The following is a 16,345-nucleotide window of genomic DNA, read 5'->3' as shown; positions in this document are numbered from 1 at the left end:
TGAAATTTTGAACTTAATTGGTCCTCGAGGTTGCGAGATGATAGTGTAAGAAGAAAAAAAAAAAACACCCTTGTCACACGAAGTTGTGTGCTTTCAGAGGCTTGATTTTGAGACCTTGTAATCTAATTCTGAGGTCTCGAAAACAACTTCGTGGAAAATTACTTCTTTCTCGAAAACTACTTTACTTCATCAGAGGGAGCCGTTTTTCACGATGTTTTATACTATCAATAGCTCTCCTTATTGCTCGTTACCAAGTAAGGTTTTATGCCAATAATATTTTGAGTAATTACCAATAGTGTCCACTGCCTTTGAATTGTGAGATTTTTTGTATCAATTCTTTTGACGTCCACATTCACTTTTTGTTTCTCGCGTAACATGCAGCTAAACCTCCCTATTGATCCGTGGTACAACAATTAGCGATTCTGACGTCTTGTATATCAGAACTACAGATGATAAGAGTATGTTGTCGTGTGTGGGTGTTGGTTGTTTAGTCTGTCGTATTGTACTCGTTTTGTGTTCTGTGGTATTTTCTGTTACAGTTGTTTGTCTGTCAAGGCACAAAAGCCTTGGCTTCACCTAAACCTGTTGTCCGTATAACTATCGTGTTTACTGATCATTATAATAAATCATTGTGAACTATGATTTTTGTTGTATGATCTTAATTTAGTGTGGTGACCTTTGCGTTACTTATAATTCACAGGAGTACGCGCCGGGCTTCACAAGAAGGAAGTCCATGGTTTCTTGAACCGCATGCATAACAAGCATGATATGTTATCATACAATTTGTTTAATCATGTGTAATTTTTTCCCCATGTGTTTGCTTTGTTCTAGGGGGCCTCTATCCATCTGTTCAGGCCGGTTTTGAATGTTTTGTGTTCCCTTAAACATAATGCACTTGAATCAAACGGACTTTGAAACACGGGCTCACCAGGTAACACAAGTTAACAGTTATTATATATACCGAGCCGGAAGTTTAATGATGGATTATCCGCTGTTATTTTATTTTTTATAAATTTATTTTTTTATAAATTTAGTTAACTGAAACACCACTGCACAATCCAGCACTGACGGTTAAACACAGCTCTGTCCACCATGACCAACTCATCTGATTTCCGAGAGTGGGGTAAAGAGATGGTAGACTACATTGCTGATTACATGGATGGTGTATCTGAGAGACCACCGTTATCTAAAGTAAAGCCTGGATACCTGAGGAGTTTGATTCCTGACGAGGCACCACAGTACCCGGATAAGTGGCAGGATGTTATGCAAGACATTGAGCGAGTCATCATGCCAGGGGTAAGCTATAGACTTGCTTCCAAGTCTGTGATCGTAGCTTTTAGTCAGGTTTTTAGTGCCCTCTTGCAGATTAACCTTCGCTTATTATGTGGGGACTTTTGCTTCCGTGGCTGATTCAGAGGAATCAAACCAATCTCTGTTTTTTTATGTCTATGACTGACTGCTGATTAGTTTCCAAATGACGATTTCTAAGTGATAATTTCTCTGTCCACGAACTACAGGTAACTCACTGGCATTCACCGCACTTCCACGCCTACTTTGCCGCCGGTAATTCGTATGCTGCAATACTGGCTGATATGTTATCGGACGCCATTGGATGTATCGGATTCAGCTGGGTAGGTTTGCCGATTTAGCGGCTACGTTCGAATTAGCGGCTACAGCTACGGCTACAGTTACGGCTACGGCAAGACTACCGCGTCATCATGCATTGAAGTAACACACTGTACATCAACAGTCGTAGCAGTAGATGTAACCGCCAATTCGGATGCGGCCTAAAAGATGGATTGCAATAGACGTCATTGGCCGTCATCTTTGATGAATTAAGAGCACGCGTGAATTAAGAGCTACATGTTACATAAGGGAGGTTTAGCTGCAACAACGTGAACGTGAACGTGGGAAATAGTTGTAATAATCTCACGTTTTAAGCATACACGTGAAGTTTCCACTGTTAGCGTCAGGTACATGCGTGCAGATGTGCAGACGCTATAAGTAGTATAGTTGAAGGCACGCACACCCCGCGCCAGTCCTGCAAGCGACTAGCGCGCATGCGCGCAGCGGTCGTAGGCTGGGTGTGCCGACCCAGGCGGAAGTGGGCTAATGCAATTAGGGCGAGCCACGCAGTGGTTAGGGGTTTGGCCCGAAGGGCCGATACGTGGGGGAGGGGGTTAACATGATGCATGGCATTATGTTGAGTGGTGTTTGAAAAACACCGCAGTAGTTGTCTCACGACAGTGTAACTGAGTGCAAACCGTTATTGTTTGTACTCAGTTCGCGGTGCGTTAGTGATTTTTTAAAATCACGAAGCGCCGCATCACAAAACCACGCAGCACAACCGAGACGTATATATACGTCTTTGTTGTATTTTCACTAAGTGAAAACAAAGCGGTTGATTCCACGACGTCTGACAACCGTCGTGGAAGAATAAAAAAGGTTGGTCGAGGATTAGAATGTGTTTATATGTATATGTGTGTTTGCAGATTCAAATTTATTTATCTCACCCGTTGTCTCTAGTGCTACCCCGTCTGTGTAGGCCGGTGTCACCCTTTGATTTAGTGTTATGTATTACTAAGGAAGTCGCTTGTTCTGCACTTAATAAATGCTTAAATTCAACTACTGTGTGATCAAAACGGTGGACGGAGTAGTGTCATGTGTTTGTGTAATTATGATTAAATTCAACGTCTGTGTGACCAAAATGGTTGACGGAAAAGTGTCATGTGTTTGTGTAATTACGACGGAAGCGGCTGATGTTCGCACAGATTTTAATAAACTCGCCGGCTGTGTGACAAGGGGACGGAGTAGTGTCATGTGTTTGTTGTTATTTTCACTGATTGATATTTGCTGTAACCTTTTTATAGATTGTTGTTATTTGCTGGAACTTTTTAATGGATTGTTGATGTAATTACGCATTTGGTTGTTTTTGTATGGATTAATTTTCATAATAATATAGCGCAATAATAAGTTCAATAAATTATTATTGTTATAAGGTGGTGGAGTACTTTGTATGACGTGACAACCCATTCCCGAACATGTCTGGACAAGTTTCTTATTCGTCCAACTGACGTCATATCCTATTTCCGAACACGTCTGGACAAGTTTCTCATACGTGCTCGTATACTCGTTCTGGTTATTTGATCGGTCTAGGACGCCACATCCCTTTCCCGAACATGTCTGGACAAGTTTCTTATTCGCCCAACTGACGTCACATCCCATTTCCGAACACGTCTGGACAAGTTTCTCATACGTGCTCGTATACCCATTCTGATTAGTTGATTGGTCTATGACGCCACATCCCATTCCCGAACGCGTCTGGACAAGTTTCTCATACGTGCTCGTATACCCATTCTGATTAGTTGATTGGTCTATGACGTCACATCGCATTCCCGAACACATCTGGACAAGTTTCTCATACGTGCTCGTATACCCATTCTGATGAGTTGATTGGTCTATGACGTCACATCCAATTTCCGAACGCGTCTGGACAAGTTTCCCATACGTGTCCGTGTGCCCGTTCCGATTAGTTGATTGGTCAATGACGCCACATCCCAATACCGAACACGGTTGGACAAGAAACTCAAAATGAAAAGAAACGGGATTTCAAAGTGATCGTCTTTACTGTTCAAATTCAAAACATATCATTTGTTTAGACAAATGTTTTAACAGACCATATAATCTACATTAAAATAGTTGCTTAACAAAGCTTAATCAACCAGGGTACTTTTTTGTATTATTATTATTAACTGGTTTGAGCTTATTATTAATCAAATCATCAAAACGTGTGATCACTTCAAACGCATCAATATGTACGATGAAATTAACCAAGTGTCTACTCCGTCCCCTTGTCACACAGCCGTCGAACTTATTAAAATCATGTTCGGGAATGGGATGTGACGTCATACAAAGTACTCCACCACCTTATAACAATAATAATTTATTGAACTTCTTATTGCGCTTTATTATTATGAAAATTAATCCATACAAAAACAACCAAATGCGTAATTACATCAACAATCCATTAAAAAGTTACAACAGTCCATTAAAAAGTTCCAGCAAATAACAAAAATCTATAAAAAGGTTACAGCAAATATTAATCAGTGAAAATAACAACAAACACATGACACTACTCCGTCCCCTTGTCACACAGCCGGCGAGTTTATTAAAATCTGTGCGAACATCAGCCGCTTCCGTCGTAATTACACAAACACATGACACTTTTCCGTCCACCATTTTGGTCACACAGACGTTGAATTTAATCATAATTACACAAACACATGACACTACTCCGTCCACCATCTTGGTTACACAGACGTTGAATTTAACCATAATTACACAAACACATGACACTACTCCGTCCACCATTTTGATCACACAGTAGTTGAATTTAAGCATTTAATAAGTGCAGAACAAGCGACTTCCTTAGTAATACATAACACCAAATCCAAGAGTGACACCGGCCTACACAGACGGGGTAGCACTAGAGACAACGGGTGAGATAAATAAATTTGAATCTGCAAACACACATATACATAAACACATTCTAATCCTCGACCAACCCTTTTTTTCTCCACGACGGTTGTCAGACGTCGTGGAATCAACCGCTTTGTTTTCACTTCGTGAAAATACAACCAAGACATATACGTCTCGGTTGTGCTGCGTGGTTTTGTGATGCGGCGCTTCGTGATTTTAAAAAATCACTAACGCACCGCGAACTGAGTACAAACAATAACGGTTTGCACTCAGTTATACTGTCGTGAGACAACTACTGCGGTGTTTTTCAAACACCACTCAACATAATGCCATGCATCATGTTAACCCCCTCCCCCACGTATCGGCCCTTCGGGCCAAACCCCTAACCACTGCGTGGCTCGCCCTAATTGCATTAGCCCACTTCCGACTAGGTCGGCACACCCAGCCTACCACCGCTGCGCGCATGCGCGCTAGTCGCTTGCAGGACTGGCGCGGGGTGTGCGTGCCTTCAACTATACTACTGCTATACGTGAGCATGCAATAAGCCCAAAGTGGTGACTTAAATAAATAATGTATCTTAAGATTGAATCACTTTTACACTCAGATCAGCAGTCCAGCTTGCACAGAACTGGAGACTGTAACACTAGACTGGCTAGGAAAGATGCTTCAACTCCCCGAATCATTCCTTACATGTACTGAAGGCAGCAAGGGTGGAGGAGTGATTCAGGTATAAAGCAAGTCTGGACTTCGTCAAGTTTATGATTGTGTGATTAAAACACTTCAGCCGATAACATTTTGCGAACGTCCAATCTCCAGTGTATGTTCAAACAAAGTGAAACGAGTTTAATTAAACGCGCTCTCTACCCAGAAAAACACACCAATTTCATTTCATTTATTCTGGTTGTGAAGCCATTGACTCTCAGAAAGATGAGCATAATCTTTGAAAGAATTAACCAAAATGGAGAGAAGACAAGGGCACTCAGGGAGTTTAAGTTTAGATGTCGGAAGAAAACTCTAGATGTCGGAAGAAAACTCCAGAGAATTAATATTCCAGGGAAAACTTACGCAGTCAGGTGTGCAGGGACTGAAATCACATTCCACATAGTGCCCCATTCGAGCCAACGGACATTTTATTAATTTTTTTCCATGGAGGAACTTAAAAACAAAAAAGAACATTACATTCATAAAGCATACTACCACTGTAGACCGCCAAGCTAGACCGGCAGATAGGGCATTTTGAATCGTATTGGTTTTTCAGCGGGTACCGCAACGATAGTAATTTTGCATCGGGGATAAAGTTAACATCAATTTAGATGTACTTTGTCATGACAGTTTATTTTGTTTTGTTTCAGGGAACAGCGAGTGAGAGTACAGCTATGGCTTTACTTTCAGCTAAGATGAAGACAATAAATAAGCAGCGTGAACTGGACCCAGACAGAGACCAATATGAAATCATGTCAAAGCTCGTCGCGTATACATCAGAATACGTAACTATTTTTAACTTAGTTATTATCAATATAAATTTTAATTTGATATTTGGAGAACAATGGTATACACATAATGAATGTTTATGAGTGCAATGGTGCGAATATGTTCATGAGTTGAAAGATGCAATGTTCTATTCAACGAGGCGGAGCCGAGTTGAATGGAACATTCCAGCTTTCAACGAATGAACATTTTCGCACCATTGCACGAATGAAAAACATTCATTATTTGTTTTATATAACATCCAAGTAGATCTTTGTCATTTTGATTGAAAGATACAACTTTCAAAACAAACAAAGCGTAGGCCTACAATTTTTAATTGTAGAAGCCGAATGCTAGTAATTTTACTAATATGCCTTGCAGTAACACTGCTGCGTTACGACACGCGCACGCAGTGATGTTTTTACTCAGCTTTTTCGTTCCATCCAAAAAGTACCATTGCACGCTGGCAGCGTGCAATGGTACTTTTCGGATGGAACGAAAAAGCACGGTGAGTGACTCAGCGTGTATTGGTACTTTTATTTGCTATCACGTGACAGACAATCCTCCAATCAAATGGCAAGGATCTGCTTGGGTGTTATATAATATTGGAGATAAATATTAACGAGTACAGTCTGAGCTAAAGAAAATTGGACTAAAGAGCATGACTTTATTCTGCAACTACCTTCTTCATTTGAACTGGCACCCCGGTCCCGTATTGAATACAAAATACTCCTTCTCACCTACAAACGCATCCAAGATCTATGCTCCTCCTCTGAACTTGTAGCTATCGACCATCCCGCTACTCCCTACGCTCCTCTCAATGCATCACGCTGAACCACCCATCTCCCAAGACGCTGCCCACACTTGGTGATAGAGTCTTCACTACTGCCGCTCCCAAACTATATAATAAGCTAACAATATCTCTTCGTAATCAACGATCTATCAACATCTTTAAAAAAATGTCAAAAACTAACCCATTCTGTTAACAATATTGTAAAGCACTTGAACATGGAAAATGCGCTATATAAAACATACATTATTACAATTTCTATATTTTAGGCCCATTGTTCAGTAGAGAGAGCGTCATTGATCAGCTCAGTCAGAATGCGAAAACTTCAAACAGATGCTAAGTTTGCGGTACGAGGGGACACACTGGCACAGGCTATCAAAGAAGACAAGGCAAATGGACTCATTCCTGCATTCGTAAGTTTCATTTTTGTCACGCCCTTATCACACCCCCTTTATTCAGCCATAGCCGAGCAGCCTAGTTCAACGGACTCAAGCTCGGGTGTTGTCAACAGCAGAGTACGGGTTCGAACCCCGGTCACGACACTGGTGCCATTGAGCAAAGCAATAAAACCAATCCATAATTGCTTCGTAAACATTTGGGAAGATGTAGCAGTCTGCTCTAACATCCATGCTCCTAGCGGGAGAAACCAATGTCTCATCACGACAGGCAAGATACCAAGGTCTTGTACAGCTTTTAATTGTAGTTTATTTTCCCCCGGTAGGTTTGTGTAAATCTTGGCACTACTACATCGTGTGCCTTCGACAATCTGACAGAAATTGGTGCAATATGTAAGCAATCTTAACATACTAATGATAACATAGTGGTTGGCTTACAGTTGTAGTTTTTGTGTGTGTAAATAAGGGAATAAAAGGGTAGCGACGAGTTCTTTAACGGCCGTTTAAAACCGGCAGGGTCGTTGCCGTGTGATAAAGGCCCTAGCCGAATGCCATAACGAGAAACGTTATGCATCATGACTCGCGGATAGTTTCCGAAAACAACTGGTTATAAACATCTCTAGCTGGTTATTATCGACCGTTTAAAGGCAGTGGACACTATTGGTAATTACTCAAAATAAGTATTTGCGTAAAACCTTTCTTAGTGACGAGTAATGGGGAGAGGTTGATGGTGTTAAATATTGTGAGAAACGGCTCCCTATGAAGTGACATAGTTTTCGAGAAAGAAGTAATTTTCCACGAATTTAATTTCAAGACCTCAAGTTTAGAACTTGAGGTCTCGAAATAAACTATCTTAACGCACACAACTTCGAGTGACAAGGGTATTTTTTCTTTCATTGATATCTCGCAAGTTCGATGACCGATTGAGCTCAAATTTTCACAGTTTTTGTTGTTATGCATATGTTGAGATACACCAACTGTAAAGGCTAGTCTTTGACAAATTCCAACAGTGTCCACTGCCTTTAAACACCCCACACGACGCGCTCTCCACATATAGGACTAGCGAATTTGTCTGAGGTATTTATGAATAAGAATTGATTAATGTGCCTCCAGCTGTTCTGTTCAGACGACCCGTAACTGAGAGCGTCTCAGGTATACTCTAAATGGGAGGGATTTAAACGTGAAAACAAAGGATTGCAATTGGAAACCAATTCGTTTTTAGATTTAAAAATTAATCTCTTAGATTTGAATTTATAAGAAGTAAGGATTTATTTGTCAATCCTAACACTGATTGGTCCCTAATAGGAGACTTGTTGGTGGCACTTGTTAGCAGCAGACTTGCCAGGTATAGCCATTGTTCTTTAGAAAAATGAGCGTGCTCAGACTGACGAAATAATGGAAATTTACCTGTGTGCTGCCACATAGCGTTTAAGAGTTTCCCATTACAATAGATTCAATTCAATTCAAAAGTGGTTTATTAAAACATACATAGCTTAAAAAAAAAATGAGTTGCACATGCAAGCATCGAATATAGATTAACTTTTAAATCCCTCCCATTATAAAGTGTAGGCCTTCGCTTTAGACAGTGAGCTGACTAGTAACCGACCACATTGTAAAGCAGTTAGTTAGCTCCTGAAGACGAGCAGAGTATACTGTTCGAAAAGTCGAGACCAAACCGGCTCTTTTCAGAGCCAACACTCACCATAAGAGATTTACACATGGTTGTACCCGCAAGTTAATATTTATTTATAGTTTCTTCTCAGTTGACTATTATCAACCGTTTTCCTATGTGTTGTGAAGCTTGGGCGTTTGGGTAGAAACAATTACTACACTAAACGGGACGTTATAGACCTTTGGTTATCACTCTTATGGCAATACAAACTTTTGGAAAGAACCTTTACACGACATCAGCTTTCGATAGTATAAAGCATTATACGAAAAAGATTATTGTTACGCCCCCAAACTTGAATCTGATAAATGTTACCGTAGTTACGTTTCTCATTATTCTTCCTACGTGGACATAAATTGCTCCGGGCTTTCGTCGACACCTCAAAAACAAGGCCATCTTTTGGATTTGATTGTTTTACACGTTATTTATTGTATGCATCTACATTATTAGATTCAAACAACTGAACGGTTCCAAAAAGGTATACTTTGCCTTTTCAGGAACTGTACACTATTTGTAATTTATACTCAAAATAGTTGTTAGCATAAAAACTTATTTGGTAATGAACAATGGAGAGCTGTTGGTAGTTATCGGGTCCAAATTTTCACAGACTTGTTGACTATGTTGGGATACACCAAGTGAGAATACTGGTATTTGAAACTTACCAAAGGTGTCCAGTGCCTTTAATATTTACTGATAACTTTGTTGCAGGTGAACGTGAGAACATCTGGTTACATGTAGACGCTGCGTATGCCGGGACGTCGTTTATATGCCCAGAGTTCCGGCCTTTGGCAGATGGACTGGAGGTTTGTAAAATGCTAATTTCCATAAAATTAAATTCTATAATAATATAATTTCCTAAAATAATGTGCACTTTGTTATTTCCAGTTATCAAGGGGAAAAACAAACTTGTATTCATGAAGTTCTTAAACATGGCTTTAGGAAAGACGCTGGTCTGTAAATACCGTTATTCTACGAGCTCATTGTAAAGTATCCCTTCATGTAGGTTCACTATCAGGAAAATGTGAGAATTTGGAACGGTAGGTGGCAGCAGGCTTACCAGGTAATTTCCGTTGTTAACTTCGTTCTGAGCACGTGCACATTACCGATAACAGTTATGATTTACACGTCAGTCTACTGCCATAGCGTTTATAAATTTTCCCTATAATTCCGATCGAAAACCCAACTTGAAACCATACTATAGGTTGTAGTCTGCTGTGGGAGTTGCGCTTTAAACAAGCCTCTGTCAACATCTGACGTCTGTGTGGCACCTAAATGTAGCCCGAGCCCTAAATCTAGCCTGACCTAAATGTAGCTCTAAACCTGTACCTAAATGTCGCCCGGACCTAAATGTACAAGTTTGGGGCTACATTTAGGTCCTGGCGATATTTAGATACAGGTTTGAGGCTACATTTAGGTCAGGCTACATTTAGGGCTCGGGCTACGTTTAGGTGCCGCACAGACGTCACACTTCGGAGCTCGTGATTTAACGCCACAGACTGGCCTGAAGCCTAAGCCAAACCCTGTCCATATAATTCCTCAACCTGTTCTGCACATTCTCGGGACCACATTCTGGACAAAGAGGCGCACTTCTATACGGGTTGTTTGCTAGTTGTTGCGGTATGCTTGATGGGGACCTCTCACACGAGAGCGGGACTTGAATCAAGTCTAATTTATCAGGGGCTCCAAAATATGCAAAAGCCGTTTTATGAAACCCATACAAACTGCACTAATGACATAAAAGTCATGGGCAGACGTTGTATGTATTGTATTTTTAAGTTAATGAATTTGTTTACTATTTTTTATAGTTTGCTGACTCTTTCAACTTCAATCCACACAAGTGGATGTTAGTCAACTTCGACTGTTCAGCGATGTGGGTTCGCAATCAGATTGATTTAGTGAGTGCTTTACAAGTAGATGCAACGTACCTAAAGCACGAACATCAAGATGTAGTGGTAGATTACAGGGTAAGATAAGGCGGTCGAGTTGACCCATTGTTGATCTTTGTTCCCCTTTCACGTTAACCCACCTAGGACCCCGATTCGGATCCCGTCAGGGCACTATTAGTGAATTGTGTTTCCACAGTCTGGTTTCTTGGGGTTCCCTGAAATAATGTGTTGCATTCCTCCCGTACCTGAAGCTGAAACTTCTGTCTTCTCTTCACGGGGATAGGTCTTGCCTTGTAGAGTGATTAAGGTTTTTTTCTGAGACTCTTTGGCTTCATGACCAGAATTAATAAGAATAATTATAAACACATGCCTTTGTTTTGTATTACCAACAGCAAATGTTGTAAATTATAAGCGGATAATACCTCCTTGTTCAACAGAAGTTTTAGCTCAAGTTAAAAAAAAACCCATCTGGTAAGAACAGCTCAGAATGCTTTTCGATGATTTTGCTCAATTTCATTTTAGCACTGGCATATCCCTTTGGGAAGGAGGTTCCGGTCTCTCAAGTTGTGGTTTGTCCTACGGCTGTTTGGTGTGACTAAACTCCAGGAGCACGTGAGGAAGGTTAGAGTTGTTTTTGGTTTAAAGTGTACTGCCGTTTCGGTCTATGTCCATTCAATTCAATTCATTGGTGTATTGTGCAAAAATCCACCTGTTTTCCACTGTTTGTATGTGATACTAGTAATAGTATTTTATATACTGCGCGTATCCGTCACTCAGTGACCATCGAGGCGCTACAGCATTCGGCATTTTCCTGCAAGGTACATTTGAATTATGAGACCCACTCCTTTAACATACGTAATGTTCGGTGCTATGGCACAGTATGCAGCCAATCAAACCAACACGGGGGGGGGGACTCATTATCCTCACAATAAGTGCACTGAATTATTTTACGTGCGTTACACAACACACGGGACCAACGGCTTTGCGTCCGATCCGATCCGAAGGAAGAAGTGTTGTGGTCCTGCATATAGGGATACAGGTGTCATAACCAGAACTTAACCCACACTCTATTGAGCAAAAACACCAGTGTTTGATTTCGACGCTCTTAACCGCTGAGCTATGACACGCCCTTAGAGAGATTACGTATACCCTTTATTTGTTTATGTGAATGACTCGGGTAATTTGTGCACACAGTATACAATGGAAATTGCTCACAGACAGGCATTTTTCATAGGCCTACAAACAAAATGTTTCGAAAAACAGAAAATAAAAACTTCCCGAAGAATGGTTAATTCTTCAAACATTGAATTAATTGTCTTGTTTGCCCAGCTCTTTTATGCCATGCTTTATAGTGTGTTTTAAGACTGCCATATCCGATAACTTTGATATTACAGCAAGTGAGCTTGGCTCGTGAGTTTGAGTCTTTTGTCAGGCAAGATGACCGATTTGAAATCGTTGCAGACGTAGTGCTTGGGTTGGTGTGCTTCCGGCTTAAGGTCAGTGTAAATAACAGCAGTACTTGACAGCTGGGGGTGTCGAGGTTTGTGCGTTGGAGGGTGGGGTACTCAAGTTATGTTATTTACAAAATGTGCCGTGTGAATATTTTATATCTAGGTGTTTTGGGGGGTCCCATTTTACCCCAGGGGGTTAATATACGGGATAAAACGGGACATTTTCTCATCAGGTTTTTATGAATTGAACGGTTGGGACACTTTTCATTGTAAAAATATAATTGTATTGATTGCTATTCTAGAAATTGCTAAAAACTGTTAACTTAATTGTTAAAAATTATTACATTTTGTTTCAAACCAATTTTGACTCACTCAACTCGTCACAATAAAGACTGATGGTTCTGGTAATGGTCATGCATTTTGTTGTCCCATTTAGCCCCGATTTGACCCTGTTTAACCCATGCAGATATTTCATATGGCAACTTAATAATTAGCTGACCCGTCATGGATACAATGCATGCGTTCCATCTTGAGCCACATGATGGGGGAAGTGGGACACTAAATTAATTTTTTTTAAGTTAGGTTTTAGTATCTGAAACTGTCTAAAACCATTGAAATTTCATGAGAAGTTAAATTCATGAAAAATTAAAACAACCTTTAGTAAAATCTACCCTGTGTGGCAAATTATATCAAAAACTTTGTTTCTGTCCCATCTTTCCCTAATGTACCACAGGGATCAGTGGTAAAAACTCAATATTGTTATGTCAAAGGTTATAGTTCAGAGAATAAAAGAACAAGCATCTTCCTGGATTTGCATCGCAACTTACATGTGACAACTGGTTTTAAAGGATTCGGGTACTTTTTCAAAATTTCCCAGATTTACATTAGACTTTCAGGGTTTGAAGATAATGATAGTGGAAAGCTTCCCTTCAAATATTATTAACTATAAGGTTGTGTAGTTTTTGAGAAATAAGTAAAACAAGTCACAAAATAAATTTGGTGTCATGAGACCAAAATTATTTTAGCATGTAAAATCCCCTTAACCAGTTATGATATTATACCAAAACCATAGCATAACTGGTTAATACGTTTTTACATGCTAAAACTGAGACGAAAATTATTACTTTTACTCATTTCTCAAAAACTATGTCACCTCAATAAGTAAAACTTCAAGGGAAGCTTTCTACTATCATAATCTTCAAACTGTGTAAGTTTAGTGTAAATCTGTGGACATTTTGTTTTTTGTTAGGAAAAAGTACATATACCCTTTAAAAGACTCGTCATCTTTCTTTGCGTTTGTTCCAAAATATAAAACTTACACTTTGTCCTTGGTTTCCTTGTTAAGGGGTCCGACACACTCAATGAAGAGCTACTTGACAGGGTCACAAAGACCGGAAAAATCTTCATGGTTGGAAGTCACCTCAATCAGCAATTCATCATTCGATTTGCTGTATGTGCGGCCCAAACTAAGTCAGAAGATATACTATATGCCTGGAATGCAATCAAGGAGGAGGTAGATGGGCTGCAAGTTAACAATAACAAATAAGGAAAGAATAGGAATGTTCAACTATAAGCCCTCATATTCCCCTGGACCCCACACCTCCACTATCCCCTGTGCTTGTTCCTAATGACACAGTTCAGTGAGCACACACTCCCCGCCCTTAGTCCCCTACCTAGGCCCACACCCTCACTATCCACTGTGCTTGTTCCTAAAGACACAGTTCAGTGAGCACACACCCCCCACACACTTCCCGCCCCTAGTCCCCTAGGCCCCACACCCTCACTATCCCCTGTGCTTGTTCCCACTGACACAGTTCAGCGAGCACACACTCCCCACACACTCCCCGCCCTCATTCTCATAGACCCCACACCCTCACTATGCCATGTGCTTGTTCCTAATGACACAGTTCAGTGAGCACACACTCCCCACACACTTCCCGCCCCTAGTCCCCTAGGCCCCACACCCTCACTATCCCCTGTGCTTGCTCATAATGACACAGTTCAGTGAGCACACACTCCCCACACACTCCCCGCCCTCATTCTCCTAGGCCCAACACCCTCACTATGCCATGTGCTTGTTCCTAATGACACAGTTCAGTGAGCACACACTCCCCACACACTCCCCGCCCTTAGTTCCCTAGACCCCACACCCTCACTATCCCTTGTGCTTGTTCCTACTGACACAAGTTCAGTGACGCACACTCCCCACACACTCCCCGTCCTTAGTCCCCTAGGCCCCACACCCTCACTATCCCCTGTGCTTGCTCATAATGACACAGTTCAGTGAGCACACACTCCCCACACACTCCCCGCCTTTAGTCCCCTAGGCCCAAACACCCTCACCATCCCATGTGCTTGTTCCTACTGACACAGTTCAGTGAGCATACACTCCCCACACACTCCCCGCCCTCATTCCCCTAGGCCCCACACCCTCACTATCCCATATGCTTGTTCCTAATGACACAGTTCAGCGAGCACACACTCCCCACGCATAAAAATGTATTTGGTAACGAGTAATGGAGAGCTGTTGATGGTTTAAAACTTTGCGATAAAAGGCTCCCTCTGGAGTAATGAGTTTTTGAGAAAGAGGTAGTTTCTCATTCAAGTAATTGTTATGTATCTGAAAGCACACAAAGAATACAACACTGGTGTTTTTCTTTCTTCATCTCTTATAAGTTCGATGACCAATAATTGAGTACAAATGTTCACCGTGTTTTTGTATTTTATACGCATTTTGGGATACACCAAGTAATTATACATTTACCAAACGTGTCCAGTGCCTTTAATATGCCTTAATTGGGAACTTTGAATTGTTGAGAAATTGTTGGTGCGTACACAACACTGATAATTATGGGCCCAACTTCATAAACCAGGTCAGCAGACAATTGTGATTACCAAATCTTTCTGCTAAGCAACAATTTACAGGGAACCAGTCACATACATAACAAGGTATGTTGGCTGGTAACTTGTTTCTGCTATAGCGTATTCTTAGGTGCTAAGCATTTTCTGTGTGTTTATTAGCTCTATGAAAACAGGTCGATGGCATCATGAATTGTTAAAATGTTTTATTTTGCTGAAAACTTCTTTGGTCCCCTGTCTCTATCCTCCAGAATAAAAACAGTGATTCATTGGATACCAGTGATTTCATTGGATACCAGTGATTTCATTGGATACCAGTGATTTCATTGGATACCGTTTGATTAGCTTCCCTGGGTCGACCCGGTCTGCCCCGGTACGTTCGAATAGCTTTGACGGCATTCCAGGGGCCACCCGCGTCAGTCCCAAGTGCACTGCTTGTGGAACGGGTCACTTGGGACTGGCCCAATGTGCTTAATGTCACCACGTGAGGGCGAGTGGTCGTTTTAATGTTGTTGTCAGGGGCTCACCCGAGCGAGCGTCGCGGGTCGACACAGGGAAGCTAATTGAACGCACCCATGTGGTTTCATTTCAAAATGTTTACGTGCAGTGACGGAAGCTTTCCCTCTCTCCCAAGATCGACTCAATTTGACTCAATTCTTTATGTGAAATTAATATAAAAGTGAATATTGACGGGTATTGACGTAGGCTCAACGGCACATCTATGGAGTAAATCACGAGCCTCGAAGTGTGACATCAGATGTTCTGGCACGAAAACTCATCGCACGTTTAAAAACTTATTAAAATAAATCTAGCAAAAAATAGTTAATATAGCCTGACGTTTCGACCCTTGCAGACTCTCAAAGGCTAAATGACAACACAACAAACATGAACAAAGTTAAACATAAGCAGTGACTGGAAACGAAACAGTAAGTTTGAGTGTTGACAATTTGATGGTGTTTTAATCACAAAGTTGTCCTAATCGCAAGAGGAATGCAGACAAATTTGTATAAAGTCAATTATTAAATTTGTTTACGTTCTTTCAACAACTTCTCACATGGCGTCCTGTACCCCAGTGGTCGCATGTTGGCACTATACAATTGCCACGAACACACCAATAGCATTCGTGTTTTTTCTTCTTTAAAAACGTGTACATTAGGTGACTAAAATTGAACTTATTTGGAATAATGATTTTTACCCAAATACTTTAATTTACCACAACCATCGTGTCTGTGCATAATACAAAGCGTGCAATAATGATGTCACGTAACGCATGTCATATAGTGACGTCGTCACCGTTTGGGGCCAATGAATATCATACAGTACATTCTCAAACAGGTATAAATCGAAGA

At 40.9% G+C, this 16,345-nt stretch overlaps 1 protein-coding gene across 2 annotated transcripts in view; it reads left to right on the top strand.

Moving 5' to 3' along the window:
* The window catches only part of LOC117290426 (aromatic-L-amino-acid decarboxylase-like), a 31,256-nt gene extending 16,555 nt beyond the window's left edge, over window positions 1–14,701 (top strand). For both annotated transcript variants that reach the window (XM_033771832.1, XM_033771833.1), the window contains exons 2-12: window positions 1,035–1,296; window positions 1,518–1,631; window positions 5,084–5,206; window positions 5,832–5,966; window positions 7,006–7,149; window positions 7,458–7,524; window positions 9,509–9,603; window positions 10,606–10,764; window positions 11,209–11,307; window positions 12,081–12,182; window positions 13,483–14,701. In XM_033771832.1, coding sequence (XP_033627723.1) covers window positions 1,093–1,296; window positions 1,518–1,631; window positions 5,084–5,206; window positions 5,832–5,966; window positions 7,006–7,149; window positions 7,458–7,524; window positions 9,509–9,603; window positions 10,606–10,764; window positions 11,209–11,307; window positions 12,081–12,182; window positions 13,483–13,683 — 1,443 coding nt within the window. In that variant the 5' untranslated portion in view covers window positions 1,035–1,092 and the 3' untranslated portion in view covers window positions 13,684–14,701. The remainder of the gene's footprint in view (window positions 1–1,034; window positions 1,297–1,517; window positions 1,632–5,083; window positions 5,207–5,831; window positions 5,967–7,005; window positions 7,150–7,457; window positions 7,525–9,508; window positions 9,604–10,605; window positions 10,765–11,208; window positions 11,308–12,080; window positions 12,183–13,482) is intronic.
* The last annotated feature ends 1,644 nt before the right edge of the window (window positions 14,702–16,345 follow it).

This window comes from Asterias rubens, chromosome 5 (assembly GCF_902459465.1).
Source record: "Asterias rubens chromosome 5, eAstRub1.3, whole genome shotgun sequence".
Taxonomy (NCBI): Eukaryota; Metazoa; Echinodermata; class Asteroidea; order Forcipulatida; family Asteriidae; genus Asterias; species Asterias rubens.
The sequence above is the reverse complement of the archived record's forward strand: the minus strand, read 5'-3'. Positions and strand labels throughout refer to the sequence as shown.